Source organism: Pyxicephalus adspersus, chromosome 7 (genome assembly GCF_032062135.1).
Source record: "Pyxicephalus adspersus chromosome 7, UCB_Pads_2.0, whole genome shotgun sequence".
Lineage (NCBI taxonomy): Eukaryota > Metazoa > Chordata > Amphibia > Anura > Pyxicephalidae > Pyxicephalus > Pyxicephalus adspersus.
In genome coordinates this window covers 79657665-79673544 of record NC_092864.1, presented here as the reverse complement: position 1 = coordinate 79673544, position 15880 = coordinate 79657665, and the positions used below count along the sequence as shown (strand labels likewise).

The window sequence follows — 15880 nt, the reverse complement described above, 5'->3', positions numbered from 1 at the left end:
TGGACCAACTATGTCTTATAGGGTTTTATATCTGGGATATGTTTATTTCCCTAGTGGGTGAACTTGATGGACTTATGTCTTTTTTCAACCTAACCTACTATGTACCTATGTACCCGGAGGGATTTTGGGCATTTTGTGTTGCATAGGATTCTGCCCAGAAGGGCAATGTCGTCATCCTGACAAAGGTCCTGCAGACATAAGGTAGTTATAGTTCCTAACATTTTCTCCCCCTGGTCAGCTTAGGCAGACATTTCATTTTAGCAATTTCTCTACCCCCGCACACAACTGAACTGAGTGCTTGTTTCCTTTTATCTGGGTTATTCCGGCATCCCCTGCACGGACACTGTATGCAATTGGAGCCGAGTGCAGCCGATTAGCAGAGTGGTTCCTGTGTAATTCCATGCTGTCATTGGCTGCTAGGGCTTTATAGCCTTCCTGCTTCCAGTCTTCTGGGCCGGATATAACGTTAGCTGGGCTAATCTGTGCTGGAGAGTTTCTTAGGTGTTTCCTGTTGCTGACATTCAGTTTGTACTCCGCCTGGACTGACCTCTGCTTGTGCCCATTGCTTTGTACCTCATTTGGTGGGCTGATCTTCTGTCTATGACTTTGGCTTGTTTCATGGATTACCTGGTAATTCTGTACTGCCCATCCCCAGACTTCATCATCTGATCACTAAGTCCTGGGGGGCAACCGAGTGCTGGGAGACCCAACCAGCCCCCCGAGGCTGAGCGAGAGCTTACTATAGGTGAAGACTGCAGTGTTAGATTGGGGGACTGCTGCTGACCAGGGCTTTACAACAACACAGTGAATCTGACATTCACCATATATTCTCTTCATATTTGTTATACAGCATATTATTCCCCCTCCTTTTCACCCATAGAAGGGACTTGTGATTGCAGATGTCTAGTGTTCCTGCAAACAAATCCAGCTTACCTACCTGCAGCAATCTACCTACCTGCACCACACGGCCTGGTTTCCTACAGGGAAGTTAGCGAGATGTCACGTGTACATGTACAAGTTGCTATACAGATTAACAGATCCAAAGTTACAGCTTTGTCAGCAATGTTCCCACACATGCAAAAAGACACAACAAAGCATGGAGTAGAATCAATGTTTTATTCAAGTCAATTTGAAAAGGATTTTTGCATTTTTAAAGCCAATCTGATTGTATTTGATCTCCGTTCATTCCCATATGCCATAACCAAGAAATCAGTAGTAGTACAAGATCGAATTGTGCCATATGAAGGAAGACCGTACAATAATACATCTTTGTCCACCCCAGCATTTCAAGTCTTATCCTGCTTCAATACTTCGTGGTGATAATAACAAAAAACAATGAGACACATTACAGGTATTGTACAGAAATAAGGACTGCAAACAAAGATAAATTATTGCAAGAACATCTCTAGAATACAAGGTAACAAATTAAATCTATTTGTGATCAGAAATCTTCATGTACAGTATTGGTAAAAATATTGGCCCCTTGGATATTTTAATGCTTTATTGTCATAGAACAATACCGTTAAATGTGTTTTGTGTGCTCAGCGCACCTCGTCACGAACATTGCAAACAACCTAGAGACCTAGTATGGCAATAAAATAAATTGCAACCTGTTCGCACATTTTAACATTTTCTACTTTAAAAAAAGCCAAAAGCATTTGCAAATTTTAAAGCCTTTTAAATATTGCTACATTACATTTGTGTGGGTTCTTTGTCAAGACACAAGTCCTTGGTGCAAGGTCACATTTGTGGAAGCAGGTGGCCTAATAGATACCAACCGGTTATTAGGTGGCGGCAGAAGAAACCGTCTGCAGGAAACTTCCAGCAAGACAATGACCCCAAGCATTAGGCCACAGCTACAAAAAATGGATTCAAAACACTGGTAATTCTACCAGTCCTAATCGCTACCAGGGCTTATTATTACACGGTATTTATATAGCGCCATCATATTACACAGCGCTGTACAAAGTCCATAGTCATGTCACTAACTGTCCCTCAAAGGAGCTCACAATCTAATGTCCCATAGTCATACATCATTAATGTAGTCTAAGGACAATTTGACCTGCAAACTCCATGCAGATAGTGGCTGGGACTGGAACCTAGGACCTAGCGCTGCAAGGGCCGGAGTGCTAACCCCTGAGCCACCGTGCTGCAATCCAATTAGAATCTCCAGAGCTTTATTTTTATTTATACATTTACTTACTTTCAATGTATTAAGTGCATTTTTATCCTAAAGATTACATGAAACCCCTAAACCTTCCATATTTCCTGAAGGTGAAGAGCCTGTACAAAAATAAAATTATATTGCACAAAATATTACGTTTGATAAACCTAAACCACTTAATTTCACAAACACAATATTCCTATTTGTTCCCATATGGTGGGAAAATACAATTAATAATAATTAAATCCCTTAGCAAAGATCTTTTACTTGGGCAATAAATATTTATCTGGTAAAAGCCATCCTGATGCAAAATTCCATGACAATAAAACATGAAGACATCCGAGAGGTGAATGGTTTTTTAACCATTGTATGAGAGCTGAAAGGAACATATTGCATTATTCCACAAATCATTTTCACGGTTTGCATAATGACCATAAGGAAGGTATTGTGTCATTTCAGATTTGGAACTTTTAGCTGAGAGATTTTTGCCTTTATTTGCTTGCTGGTCAGTAGCCCAAAAACCTTTTCTTTCTAACTCTTGATTTTAGCTCGTGTTTTGGTGCTTTTAGAGATGCACAGACTCTATAGCGCCCCTCAGTGATAGCGAAATAGAAGAATACATTTCTACTAAAAGCTGGAGAGATAAATTACTTGACAAGATCATTGGGGACTCTCGGGACAGCTGGGTCTGCACACCACTTGTGCCCATTATGGGGGTTCTTGTTAATTTTACATTAAAGGAGAAACCAATTAGAATCTCCAAAGGCAGATGGGTGAAAGATGGGTACACCTGAGAAAACTTCTGGATGGACTAAAATGAAAATTGATTGCAAGACCCTCACTGTGCTAAGACAACAAAGAACCTGGAGATATTTGATTCAATACACAGAGACTTGCACTAACAATGCAAGGAACAATTGCAGTTCTGCATTACTAGGGAGAAAACCAATCCTGTGTATAGAATTAGTACATTTCACATATGTGAAAACCAAGATTTCATTTTACTGACACTAGCTGAAAAACATTTCGGAAGTCTCTATCAATGTATATTGGTTTATTTGAACATATCCAACTACAACTGTTTAATTATCAGATCATTCGGCCCGCCGCACAAACTAAGCTGCACAGCAAATTAAAACAAATGAAATAACACAACAGGGATGTTTACAAGGTTTGGTTTTTTATATGGTTTAATCCCTTTCCCCCCAAACGTGTTAGCTGGAGTTGGGCTTTAACTTTCTTGTTTCTTACCTAAAGTTGATTTACTACACAAACATTTAAGACTTTTGAGTCCACAGTGTGACAACACTGCTATGTCATTTCACTGCACAACAAAAAGCTGTGTCACCTTTACAGGAAGTTGAAAACAAATTGGATCTACAGGTGAGAATAATGAGAGGTAATAAATGTAAATATCAGGACTCAAAAAAACTTCAGTGTGATTGCTAGGACAAGTCTGCATCATTTGTGTCAATCTGGATTTTACCCCTCGGGATAAATTCTAATTATAGGTAAAACCAAAAAAAACTGACTTGCAATTGCTTTTACTTTGGGTAAGAAGTTTGTTATGGACAAGCTCACTGGCAAGAACAATGCAGCCAGACATCTAAGAACTGGCAAGCTGCAACATTACATTTTAAATTTGGGGTTAGGATACTCTCGGAGGTATTTAATTTATCCCAGCCTAACATTACATAGTACGTAACCTCCCTGGTGGTTTGATTATTTTTGTAATTTGACATTTAAAAATACTTATTTTACATTTTCCACCGGGTCCCGTCCCCCAGCGCATGTGAGGCCAGGGGACACAGATGACCGGCATCTCCAAAGGGAAGCCGATGCCAGCCGGGTATCTAAACTGGACATCGCCGGAGGATGCCGCAGGTTCGTGGGGACAAGGTAAGCCTCATTCGGGGGTTACCACTTTTTGTAATGAAATTTAACCCCGACCCACACTGGGGATTACCAGTAGGGAGGTTAAGGCTAAGATATGGGATGTGCAGCGGTTACTCTGCTTCCTCACACTGGTAATCCACGCCCGAGGGTAAGATGTTATGTGTAGCGTCTCACCCACGGCTGCCCATAGGGAATTATTGGGGGTGCTGGTGAGTGGTTCAGTACCGCCCATTGTAAAGTTGGGTCGGCTGAGTGATTGTGCCAGCTGCAGAAAGCCGCCTGTGAATGCCCCCCCATTGCCCATTTGTTTTCCTCAGTAGAGACCCCATCATAAGTGCAACAGAACTGACTCAAACCAGGCAACCACTGAAAAAAATAGAAATGTCAATTGTCTATTTATTTCAATGGAAAATATATTTACAGTAAGAAAAGCAGTATAAATATTTCCAATGTCTTTTGTAAAAAAAGATTAGTCTGTTTTATTATAGTCGCTTGTCTGGGTCTCCTCTGTGTTGGAGTCGGCAGATAATCGTTCTGACATGTCTGTGTTTTCAGGACTTGGCGGATTTCCATCTTGAGGGTTATTACATTTCTCCGCTTTCCCTTTATTCGCCTCCAATGAGAGAATAAGAAACCTAAGCAGCGCATTCTCTGCCATGAGACGCTCGGAAGCCGCCATCAGCTCTTTCATTTGGTCAGCCATGCTTCCGCCTTGCCTGGATGTTTGTTCATGTAGTGACTGAAGGCGTTGTTTGTGAACCTCCAGAGCTTCGTTGTGTTGTTCCAAGCTCTGTTTTTGTACTTTTAGGCCGTGTGTGTCTTTTCTGGGTTCTGAAATAAGTTCTGCCAGTTGGTCCTGAGCCTTGTGTAGAAGATCAGTTTCTTCCGTCAGCCTTTGGATCTCTTGTTCTAGAAAAGTAACCCGCTCCTGTTTATACTGCAGGTAGTGTCCGGGGCAGGAGGCCGGTGGATCCGCTGGCGTGGGTGGAGGAGTTGCATGTTTTAGGATAAAATGCAAAAGATTTGGGACAGTGATCTGCTGATCCTCAGGATATAATACGCTTTGGTCTTTCCTAAAAACAAAAAGCATAAATAAGTAAAATGTTAAATCCTCCACTTTCTATTTGCAGGCCCTGTGTCTGAGAGATAACGGCAGTTTTAGCTTTGCCAGCAACATTCTAACATTCTAGTTATGGGCTTCATTATGCATTCTGGGAAAGCTGTAAAAGATTCATACTACTAAACAGGATTTATATAGCGCAGACATATTACGCAGCGCTGTACAATAAATAGGGGTTGCAAATGACAAGACGAATACAGACAGTGATACAGGAGGAGGAGAGGCCCTGCCCCAAAGAGCTTACAATCTATTCATACAGATTATTATGGGACACACACACACAGTCCTGCATTTTCACGTGTTTGAGGTTACGTTCATGCGTCTCCCGGCAGCTGATAACCGCTGTGCCGGTTTCAGCAGGAAAAGTGAGACTCAAATTCTCCACTGCAAGCACCATCCATACCGAAGGATATTCCAAGTCTGAAAACAAAGCTGGGACTCGGCATAAGACCTCTGCTTCTTGGGAAAACGTGGAAATAAACTCTGGAGAATGCTTTAGAAGTCACCAACATTTCTAATATTGCATACAGAACATTTCAATCGTTTGCTGTTATCTCATGATAACACAAAACAGTTTCCTGGAAACATTACACAGATGTCACAACTTGTTTTTTAGATGTCAAATGGAATCCAAAGTCCCAAAAGACAAAAAATAACGTAAATATTATTATGTCACCACTACCAGCAAGCTAAACCTTTACAAAAACCTGTTGAATGGCACAAAGAAGAACTCTGGGCACAAAAACATTCCCATAAAAATATATTCCTCAAAAGCTACAAAAAATTCCAATAGAGAGTGGAAAGAATGGGTTTATGGCAAACTAGTAGGTATCCACCTTGTACAGGTATCCAGTTATCACCTGGTACGGGTATCCAGTTATCACCTGGTACGGGTATCCAGTTATCACCTGGTACGGGTATCCAGTTATCACCTGGTACGGGTATCCAGTTATCACCTGGTACAGGTATCCAGTTATCACCTGGTACAGGTATCCAGTTATCACCTTGTACAGGTAGCAGTCACAGTGCCCAGAACCTGAGCCAGTCTACAGGTTGGCGGATGGAAATTAGAGGAAGGGGCGGGTACAAGACCAGTGACCCGCACAGGATGAGAGCGGCAGCACTGACCGATCTTTATTACAGGAATCTGCTGGATTACAGGAAAGGCATCATTTCCCAATTTATACCCAGAATAAGGAATAGATTTATTTAGCTAACATTGGAATAGTAAAGGTGCACAAATGAAGTTTTCCCTCCTCCAGGACTCCTTGTCCTCTCTATGCCCACTGCGGTAAAGCGTTCTGAAGAGGTTACATACACGGGCCAATCAATTACCGGGACAAAAGAAGCCTAAAGATTCTGGCTGCATGCTCATCCCGGTAAGAAGAATGCACAAAGCTTGCTATGAAACATAATTACATAAAGAGACAATTCTTCCACTCTATGCAAATCTTTCTACTTTGATCACACTAAAGTATTTTTAGCAGGGAGGAAATAGAAGAAATAACTGCTAATCAAGCAGAAATCTCATTCACCCAGCAGCTTCCTGATCTGCAATGCGTGCAGAGATCTTACATTGCGCCCATTACAGCCCCACATCTGCCATTTGTATTTATGATGGGTACACACGTCATTCTAAAGTGCGTGTTTTACACATAATCTGCCAGCAATTGGCGTTTCCATTTATCCGACCATTCAAAAAAAATACTAAACAGCGACTTTAAAAGTGGATTTCAATTATTAGTAAGCAGATTTCTAGTTGGGTGCCGTTAGTTATTGTAAATCAGAAATTGTTTCACTTTAAATTCTATGAAAACCACACATAAAAGAATCAATAAAATAGGAATGCATTCACCTGTTTTTGGGGAATAGCATGATGGCAGGAACGTGGTGTACCATAAACTCCCAAGGAAGATCGTTCTGAGCAATATTGATCCTAATAAAGAGACAAATGTTAATAAAACCTGATAATGGTAAACAAGTCATTGTAAGATCTGTGTATACACGTTATTATATTTCATAACGATGTAAGGAGACGTATCCCGTGCACAATGTGACTGGGTAGCCATATTTATTGATCATACATTCACACTCTGCCGGGCTCAGCATTGTTGAGCCTCCCATAGGATTCCCCAGCTAAACCTTGCAGTCTTCAGTGACATGAATGATCCACAATGCTCCTGGCCGTCACAAACCATGTGACTTTTTCCTTAAACTGTTTATGGTGATACCGACATTTCCCTATTTTATGTCATATTTAAATGTTGTCAATGTGTAGTATATTAGCACGGACAGGCAGCTATGGGGTTATGTATGAAAAGTGTGCCAACAAGAACATTTCTCCCAACCAATCAGATAAGTGATATCATTTCCAATTCTGTAATGTAGAAATGTAGAAGTTGTTACTGTAACCGCTAGAAGTGCACCGTTCCCTACCCAGAACCCGGCAGTGTATTGTGTAGCAGCGATAGAATACATCTGGGACGACTCAAGCTGGAGGATTGGTACCCCAGACAATAGCAGCCATCTTTACTCTATACAGTGCTATGTTGTACTTTCCTATGAAGGAAGAAACAGTGGCATCTCCTTGCTCATCCTTCACCCGCCAATAGAACTGGTAGCTTAGTGTTACAGGAAATATTCTCACCTAGCTATGACAATAGCGTCCGTAGCCAGGAGCTGGGCCAGACGGATGAAGATGTGCGCTAACGTAGCACAGAAGCCACACCAGGTTGTGTAGAACAGCAGCAAAACATCCTGTAGAAGAAAACAAAATGTCCTTCAGTAAACATAGAAAGGATGAAAGGTTGTGTTGAGGAGTTTGACATCATTAGAAATTAACTGACATATATATTAAAGTGAGGGGTGCATTTGTTTTGGGACCAGACTACGTCATCTAATGAAAGGACGATGCTTTCCAAAGTGTATAAAGCACGTTATAGATGATCAGGAATTGTTCCTGCTCCATGCACACCCCCCATACCGGACGTATGGGGGGTGTCGGTGAATACACCGACACCAGTCTATATTTTGGCTCTATTCTCTACATCTCTACTAAATATAAGTTACCCCCCTAACTTCAAAGTATATTCACTCATTTTCATACATTGACACACTTCTAGACCAACAAAATAGCAGGAAGTGATGGGGGGTTGTATGTTGAAGAGGCCAAATATGAATTGCCAAATAATTCTTTTTCTTACCGATTATCATTCGATTTTTACACTTCTTGGCTCTAAACCTTCCTTACAAAAGGTTTATTCTAGCACTTTCCCTTCACATTCACTCTACCACCAGGTTGTAATCTGCACATTCCCTCTCTATCATCACATTCACTACTAAATTCTTTATCATTTCAGATTTCACAACAAGGGACTTTTCTGTTCCTTTCCAAAAATTACCCGGGGGTTCCCCCCAATCTGCTGCATTCTATCCATCTATTAGAAACATCCAGCAAATAAACACATTGGGGCATCGGTCAGTTACCCACTGACAGCTCCCCACCATATACCACTAATCATATCTACACTGAGATAGTATGAAATAGGAACCTTTCTTATGTCCAGGACAACATGACGGAACGTTCCGGAGGTGACTTCAGTGAATAGTCGGTGTCTTGGTTTGCTGGTTGGAGGGTCGCTGACCAGATGTCTTTGCAATGGGCTGTAAACCTTGCTGTAATTCTGAATAAAAGTCTCTAATAAAAAAGAGAAGATAGTTATGAATCGTATAATTATATTATCAATATTCGGAAAGAAAAAAGGGTGTTGGTTGTGTGCTGAAATCTGTGTATTTTCTGTGAGTTATTGTATATTAGATTTCCCCAATATTTAGGTACAAAGCTACAAATAGCTTTCATTAATAAAGTCCTAGATGTCCTGAAGTTGGGGGGACCATCCATGTGAACATAAATCTCCCAAACATTTCCTATTGTACCTCTTTCATTTTCATAATCTCCTCTCTGGATACCGGATCTTTATGAGACCCACCGTATTTATTTTATTTATTTCCTAACCATCCAAACGTAAAATAAAGCAGTTATGATTGATTTCCACAAATTCCAAGAATTCTCTTCTAAAGCAGAAATGTTTCACGTGACCAATTTCACATAAAACAAAGAGATGTATGATGGACGGAATTATTATTGCCAGCAAACTGGACTTTTCTGGACCCTCTGCTTGCAGGAAGTTTTCAGGCCACCATGTTGGGTGCCACCATGTTCTTCCTTCTTTTCTTCCTCCATGCGACGTTTTGCCAATGTTGGCAAGTACATGAGGAAGCTGGAATTGCTGGGTATCACGGTAAACATACAGAGCTCTGCATGCAGAGGTCCAAACAACACTTACTGCAGATGGGTTCCGATTTACCCACCTCTAAATAAACACAGGCTAATAAAAATCTAAAAAGTAACCTATGGCAGAGTTGTGGACATTGAAATATTCACATACGCCTAAAAAGAAATGGCTTCAATACCAGCTTTACTGACCTCTGTAGTTGCAGGTAGTGTGGAGTATTTCATCCTCAGATTCACAACAGAGGCACTGTAATCAGAACTCTCCCCTAATATCTCTCCCGTATAACTCTCCATATCCCCCCTAACTTTCTTTGGACTAAAGACAAGACTAAAGTACTAATTTTTGTTTTAGATTGTCATTCAACAGACACAAGGCCACACAGATCTCTGCCCATTTTCCCTGGTATGAGAGACGTCTCCAAGGATAGGCCACGGACTAACAGAGCCATACTGGGTGGGGGAGGTGGGAATTCGTGCAAACGCCAGCACACACTACCGACACGACACAGCGTGGATCTGCTTCTGTGCTTGGTATGGTCAGAATGAACGAGGAATGGAGGGGAACTGGCAGGACCCATGGCTAATCAATTACAACTGAAATAAAAAGCATCATTCATTCCACAAGCTCAGTATTATTTGTATGGTTACTTCTATACACACAATACATTTTAGAAAAATATTTCTGACCCTAACTCCTCATCCGAACCCTAGCACGATGATGACTTCCACTTGTCAGACAATGAAAGCTCCACCAGGATGTCAGTGCGGGAGAGAAACCGAAAAAGGAATTTAACTCAAAAAGTGAAATATTGGTTTGAATAATGCCAGACTTCCCTATGAAGAGTTCTAGCTCAGACCCAACTCCTAATAAAGTTCCTTACCTAGAAGAGGCTTGATGAGAGGTTGACTTTGATCTATGATATAATGGACTTCTTCCTTCACATCGATAATAGCAGCAAACTTCTTTTCCTGCTCAGATCCAGACGCTCCCAGTCTCTGAGCATATAACCAGGACAGATTGGAATCCAACAGATACATATTTAGGGTCTTGTTAGTCCTGCACCTGAGGCCAGCAATATCCCCATTGCGGATATGATAGTCAGAAAACACTTGTCTCTTCTCCTCAATGTGAGGCATTACTGCGAGATATTCCTGACTTTGGTCTTTCCCAAGGAAAGAAGGTGCAAAAGGGGCATTGGAAGCTGAATCAATATGTCCTCTATGAATTGTCTGGCAGCATGCAGTATAGTGGGAATAGGGACTGTATGAAGTCAGAAAGTTGCTGCATTCCCTCATCCTTGACATAAAGCCTAGGAAGAATTGTTCTTTGAGGTAGAAAGAGTCTAAGGCTGCTGCAATGTCCAGGAAGTTGCAATGGGGTGAGCCAACTTGGCTCAGGAGGACTCCCCTGGTCTGATTAACACACAGCTCACACACATTGTGAACCCGGGCTAAAAAGTGCAACTGGGGAAGGACAACAGTGTTACAACATGAAAATGATTGCGATGTCTTTATTATGGGATTTATATTCTTTTCATAGGTAGGATGAGTGAAGTCGTTTTCAGTGCAATTGTTGTACTTTAGAGCAACCTCCATGATCTACAAGGGAGAAAAAAACATTTTAACAATAATTATGCCGGAAAAATTTAAATTTAGTGCAACTAACCAAATAAACTTGAAAAAACAAATAAAATACACAAAGGAATGCAGATATCTATTCCAATTTTAAACCATGAAATGTGTTAAAAGGAAATATACAAAACTCATATCAGCAACTTGAATCCTCTATTACAGCAGCACTCCGAATGGATCAGACAAAGGATCACAGACCGCCAATAAGATATTTAACAATAGAAGAGTAGTGAGGTAAATTCCCTAAAGGAGAACATCAATGTATTCCTTCTACAATCTATAACTGTAACAAAGAACATGGCATCATTCCCCATAGTTTAGTGTGAATTCATTTGTATTTGTAGCTAGTACAGATCAGCCGTACCATTGTGGAGACATAACAGAGCAAAGGCGAATATTACAAATATTATATTAATAAAACTACTACTAATAATAATAAAATATTAATAACTATACTAATACTACTATTTCTACTTATTATTATTATTATTATTATAACTATACTAATACTACTATTTCTACTAATAATAATAATAATAATAATAATAATAACTATACTAATACTACTATTTCTACTTCTAATAATAATAATAATAATAATAACTATACTAATACTAAATAATAATAACTATACTAATACTACTATTTCTACTTCTAATAATAATAATAATAATAATAATAATAACTATACTAATACTACTATTTCTACTTCCAATAATAATAATAATAATAATAATACCATGTTGGGTAATCTGCTCATTATAGGCCCTGAAATCTATGAAAGATTCTGCAGCTGTAACAATGTTCTGTCCTTGAAAACAAGGATGATTTATGTTTTTTCAATGTCAGAAATGAAGAACTTATTGAAGTAAAATCATTTTCTGTAATATGAAAAAAGGAAGGGATAAGTAAGGTTGGGGAGTAAAGGGAAGTTGCAGCCACCTAACTCTCACAATTCTGTGCCTTCATCATTCCAGAACACCTTTCCAACCTTCTATCCCCAGAGGAACCCTAAAAATAATTGTATGGAACCCTTACTAAAATGCCCCTTGGTGTCTCTACATGTCTATGTCCATACGGTTTATATCCGGGATATGTTTATTTCCCTAGTGGTTGAACTTCATGGACTTTTGTCTTTTTTCAATCTAATCTACTATGTAACGGTTTTTGGGTTTATTATTACACAGTATTTATATTACGCAGCAATTCATATCACTAGCTGTTCCTCAAAGGAGCTCACAATCTAATGTCCCTACCATAGTCATATGTCATTATCACAGTCTAAGGTCAGTTTTGGGGGGAGCCAATTACCTAACTGCATGTTTTTGGAAAGGAAAACTGGAGTACCCGGAGGAAACCCACCGGGGGATAATATATAAACTCCATGCAGAGATTTGATCCTGGGACCTAGAGCTCCACAAGCCCTGCGAGTATATAGTATATAGCATTATAAATACATAGTATATATATAGTATATAGCATTATAAATACATAGTATATATATAGTATATAGCATTATAAATACATAATTAGCCGGTGAAGAATGGAGGGAGGAAGGGATTTGTAGCAGAGATGGGTGATAGTTATAAGTTGACTTGGGGATTGGAGATGGAGCGGTAAGAAAATGACATGATACATTTACTCCCTCAGACAATCCACAATAACTTCATTATATGTGTAAATGCTACAACACACGCCAGTGGGAAAGTAAGGGATCTCCGGAGATGGCGCATTGCGTTTAGGAGCACCACACAATAGCCAGATAATCTGCACCCCAAATATTGAAGATACAGTGTTTTATTACAAGGAAGGTGGGCTGGGGCAGTTACTTACTTTCAGGATCATTCTAATATTAAACATTATTATAGTATAAATATGCTGTTCTTTATTCCTGTATCCCTAATATGTCCTGGGTGGAAGTTAAAGCGGACCTAAACTCAACATTTTCACTTTACATAAAAGGGTAGACAACCCTTCTAAAAGAAGGAGAAATGTTTTATTTTAAAACAAACTGCAGCATCGCCCCTTTAAGTCTTGATTGCCACAGCTTAATGGGAGCGCACAGCCTCCTGGGATATCAACGTTATGGATCCCGAGAGGCTCCGGCTGCAACAAGCCCTGATCTCAGGCATGCACAGAAGGGCCAATTTATCCCAACAAAGGGAAAGCCATGCTGATCTCAAGTTTGCTCAGTTTTTTCCCCTTCACAGCATATGAATCGCCCAACCTTGTACCTGCGCAGTGTGAGATCGGGTGACATAGAAAGAAGAGTGAAGAGGAAGACAGAAGAGAAAACAGAAGATGAAGGCGCTTCCTCTGTGCCAGGACGACGCGGGACAGGATCAAGGGAAAGAGCAGTGTCATTGAGGGATCCGTGGGATTAAAGTTAAGTGTAATTTTTTTAGTTTTAGTTTAGTTCCGCTTTAAAACCTAAAGATCTTACTTGTGTTATGCTGCCCCCCTAGTGGACGGATAGGGAGCAGCATACTGTAAGTGTTGCTCTGCATAATACTGCCCTCTTGTGGAAACAAAATATATACCGTATTTAGTAATAAATATCAAAGTGATTTTTCTTCCAATAAAACACCTCTCCAGATGCAAGGTGTGTTTATAGCATTAAAACAATGCTTTTTATAGGCATTTAAAAACATTTAACGCAGATCTTAACCTAACCAATAGTACTTTAAGCATGGTACAACTCATATGATCCTTAACACAGTAATCTATATTTTAAAAAGCCATTTGAATATTGTTTTCAATGTTTGCAGCTTTCAGTTACTCAATGATTCTGCCAACAGACACAATTTCCTTGCGGTCTTGGCAATGTGCCCCCGTCCCCTGCTTATGTATTCCTTACTAGTGCTTCCTGCACACATATGACAATACAATGCAGAGCTGGAGGCTGGCAGCCTTTTCTAGAGCACATTCACATGACTGGGGGAGTGACATTGCTGCTCCCTCGGGTCAGTTCAGTGCTGGTTTGGAGGATGGAGCCCACTTTGCATACATTAGGTTCCTACAGTGGGATACATCTATGACAGCTTGGGCTTTCACTTACGGAGATTTCTGTGTTTTGTTGATATCAGCACCCCAAAGGTTTGTTTCTCATGAACATAGCAGTGTTCCATGGAAAAGAAGGCACAAACGTTCTTATACAGAAAAAAGCTTGATGGATACAGCAATTTAGCATAGAGAAGGGTCACCGTATGATCGTCCAACATCAGAGAATCATCCAAACCAGTAGTCCCCGACCCCCGGGCACGGTCTGTGGCTGGTGATTGGGGGGCTGCAAATGACAGGACTTCGCCACCATTCCCAGCAGCTCACTTACGCTTCTCCGCCATTCCCAGCAGCTCACTTACGCTTCTCCGCCATTCCCAGCAGCTCACTTACGCTTCTCTACCATCCCCAGCAGCTCGCTTACACTTCTCCGCCATTCCCAGCAGCTCACTTACGCTTCTCCGCCATTCCCAGCAGCTCTTCTCCGCCATTCCCAGCAGCTCGCTTACACTTCTCCGCCATTCCCAGCAGCTCGCTTACGCTTCTCCGCCATTCCCAGCAGCTCGCTTACGCTTCTCCGCCATCCCCAGCAGCTCGCTTACGCTTCTCCGCCATCCCCAGCAGCTCGCTTACACTTCTCTGCTATTCCCAGCAATTATTTTACATTACTCTGCTATTCTCAGCTAATGTGCCAAGCTGCTGGGAATAGCAGAGAAGTGTAAGCTGTACATATATTGGGCCTTGGCAACAATTTATTCTATGGTACCAGGCCCGGATGTCAGAAAGATTGGGGACCACTGACCTAAACTACAACAGAACCAAGACATGAATGGACTGTAGTTATAAGGACTCATTGTGTATTAATCTACAGTATCTCACCTCATCTAGCAGTGGATGTTCTTCAGCTAAAGGGTTGAAGGGTATGAACATGAGAAGAGCGGGACCTCTCTTTAACTCGTTATTCAGTAGTAAACTTTTAGCACCATGAGGACGCAACCAGTTCAGAATGGTCTCTCGGCTGTCTAGTGCCCACTTGCAAATATTTGCAGCTGTGAAGTTCATTTCCTTGTCTGGGTATACCTGTCAGTAAAGTAAAAAAGATTTGCAAAAATGTTTTCATTATCTAATCAAGTTGAAAATGTAAACAGAAGTCAGGGAAAAAACGTTGTACATGACAAGTGCTGTCTCTGTCCAAAGCAAGAATAAAATGTAGAAAGCACACATGTAATACTGAGCCACCAATAAGTACGAGAAGTGAAATCCAATAAATGAAAGAGGTGGGTTGGTTCAGGTGATGCCGGCGGCCTATCAGCCAGGTGGGCTCTATCTGACTTGCTGTAGCTTGTAATGCACACTGTGAGATGATTGCAGTGTGCAGTGAAGGCAGAGTAAGCAGTTCAAGAGAGAAGCCTGTACAACTGTAAGACTAGTGGTAGGTCGGAATTCAACCATTATTTCTTTTTACTTGATAGCGAAAGGCCACGCATACATTTTGTGACAATGTATATGGCGCAAACATTTTAACTATCTGCAAAATTAACAAACTTTTGGCTTAGCAACAACTGGAAAGACTATATAGAAGCTCTCCTGTAACCCAGCATTAATGAGTAATAAGGCTTGATAAATCATACCATGGAAATCAAGAATGTCTGATGTCACATGGAAATATGCACATTTTCTAGTAATATATATATATTGGAATAGATTATATTGGAATAGATTATATTGGAATAGATTATATTGGTATAGATTATATTGGTATAGATTATATTGG

At 40.5% G+C, this 15880-nt stretch overlaps 1 protein-coding gene across 1 annotated transcript in view; it reads right to left on the bottom strand.

The window, feature by feature from the left end:
- Window positions 1-1102: 1102 nt before the first annotated feature.
- TXNDC11 (thioredoxin domain containing 11) overlaps window positions 1103-15880 on the bottom strand; it is a 35812-nt gene continuing 21034 nt past the window's right edge. Inside the window, exons 7-12 of the mRNA XM_072419041.1 lie at window positions 14986-15186; window positions 10356-11073; window positions 8732-8877; window positions 7828-7937; window positions 7036-7116; window positions 1103-5133 (exon numbers count right to left, since the gene is read on the bottom strand). Of these exons, the coding sequence (XP_072275142.1) occupies window positions 4530-5133; window positions 7036-7116; window positions 7828-7937; window positions 8732-8877; window positions 10356-11073; window positions 14986-15186 (1860 nt within the window). The 3' untranslated portion in view covers window positions 1103-4529. The remainder of the gene's footprint in view (window positions 5134-7035; window positions 7117-7827; window positions 7938-8731; window positions 8878-10355; window positions 11074-14985; window positions 15187-15880) is intronic.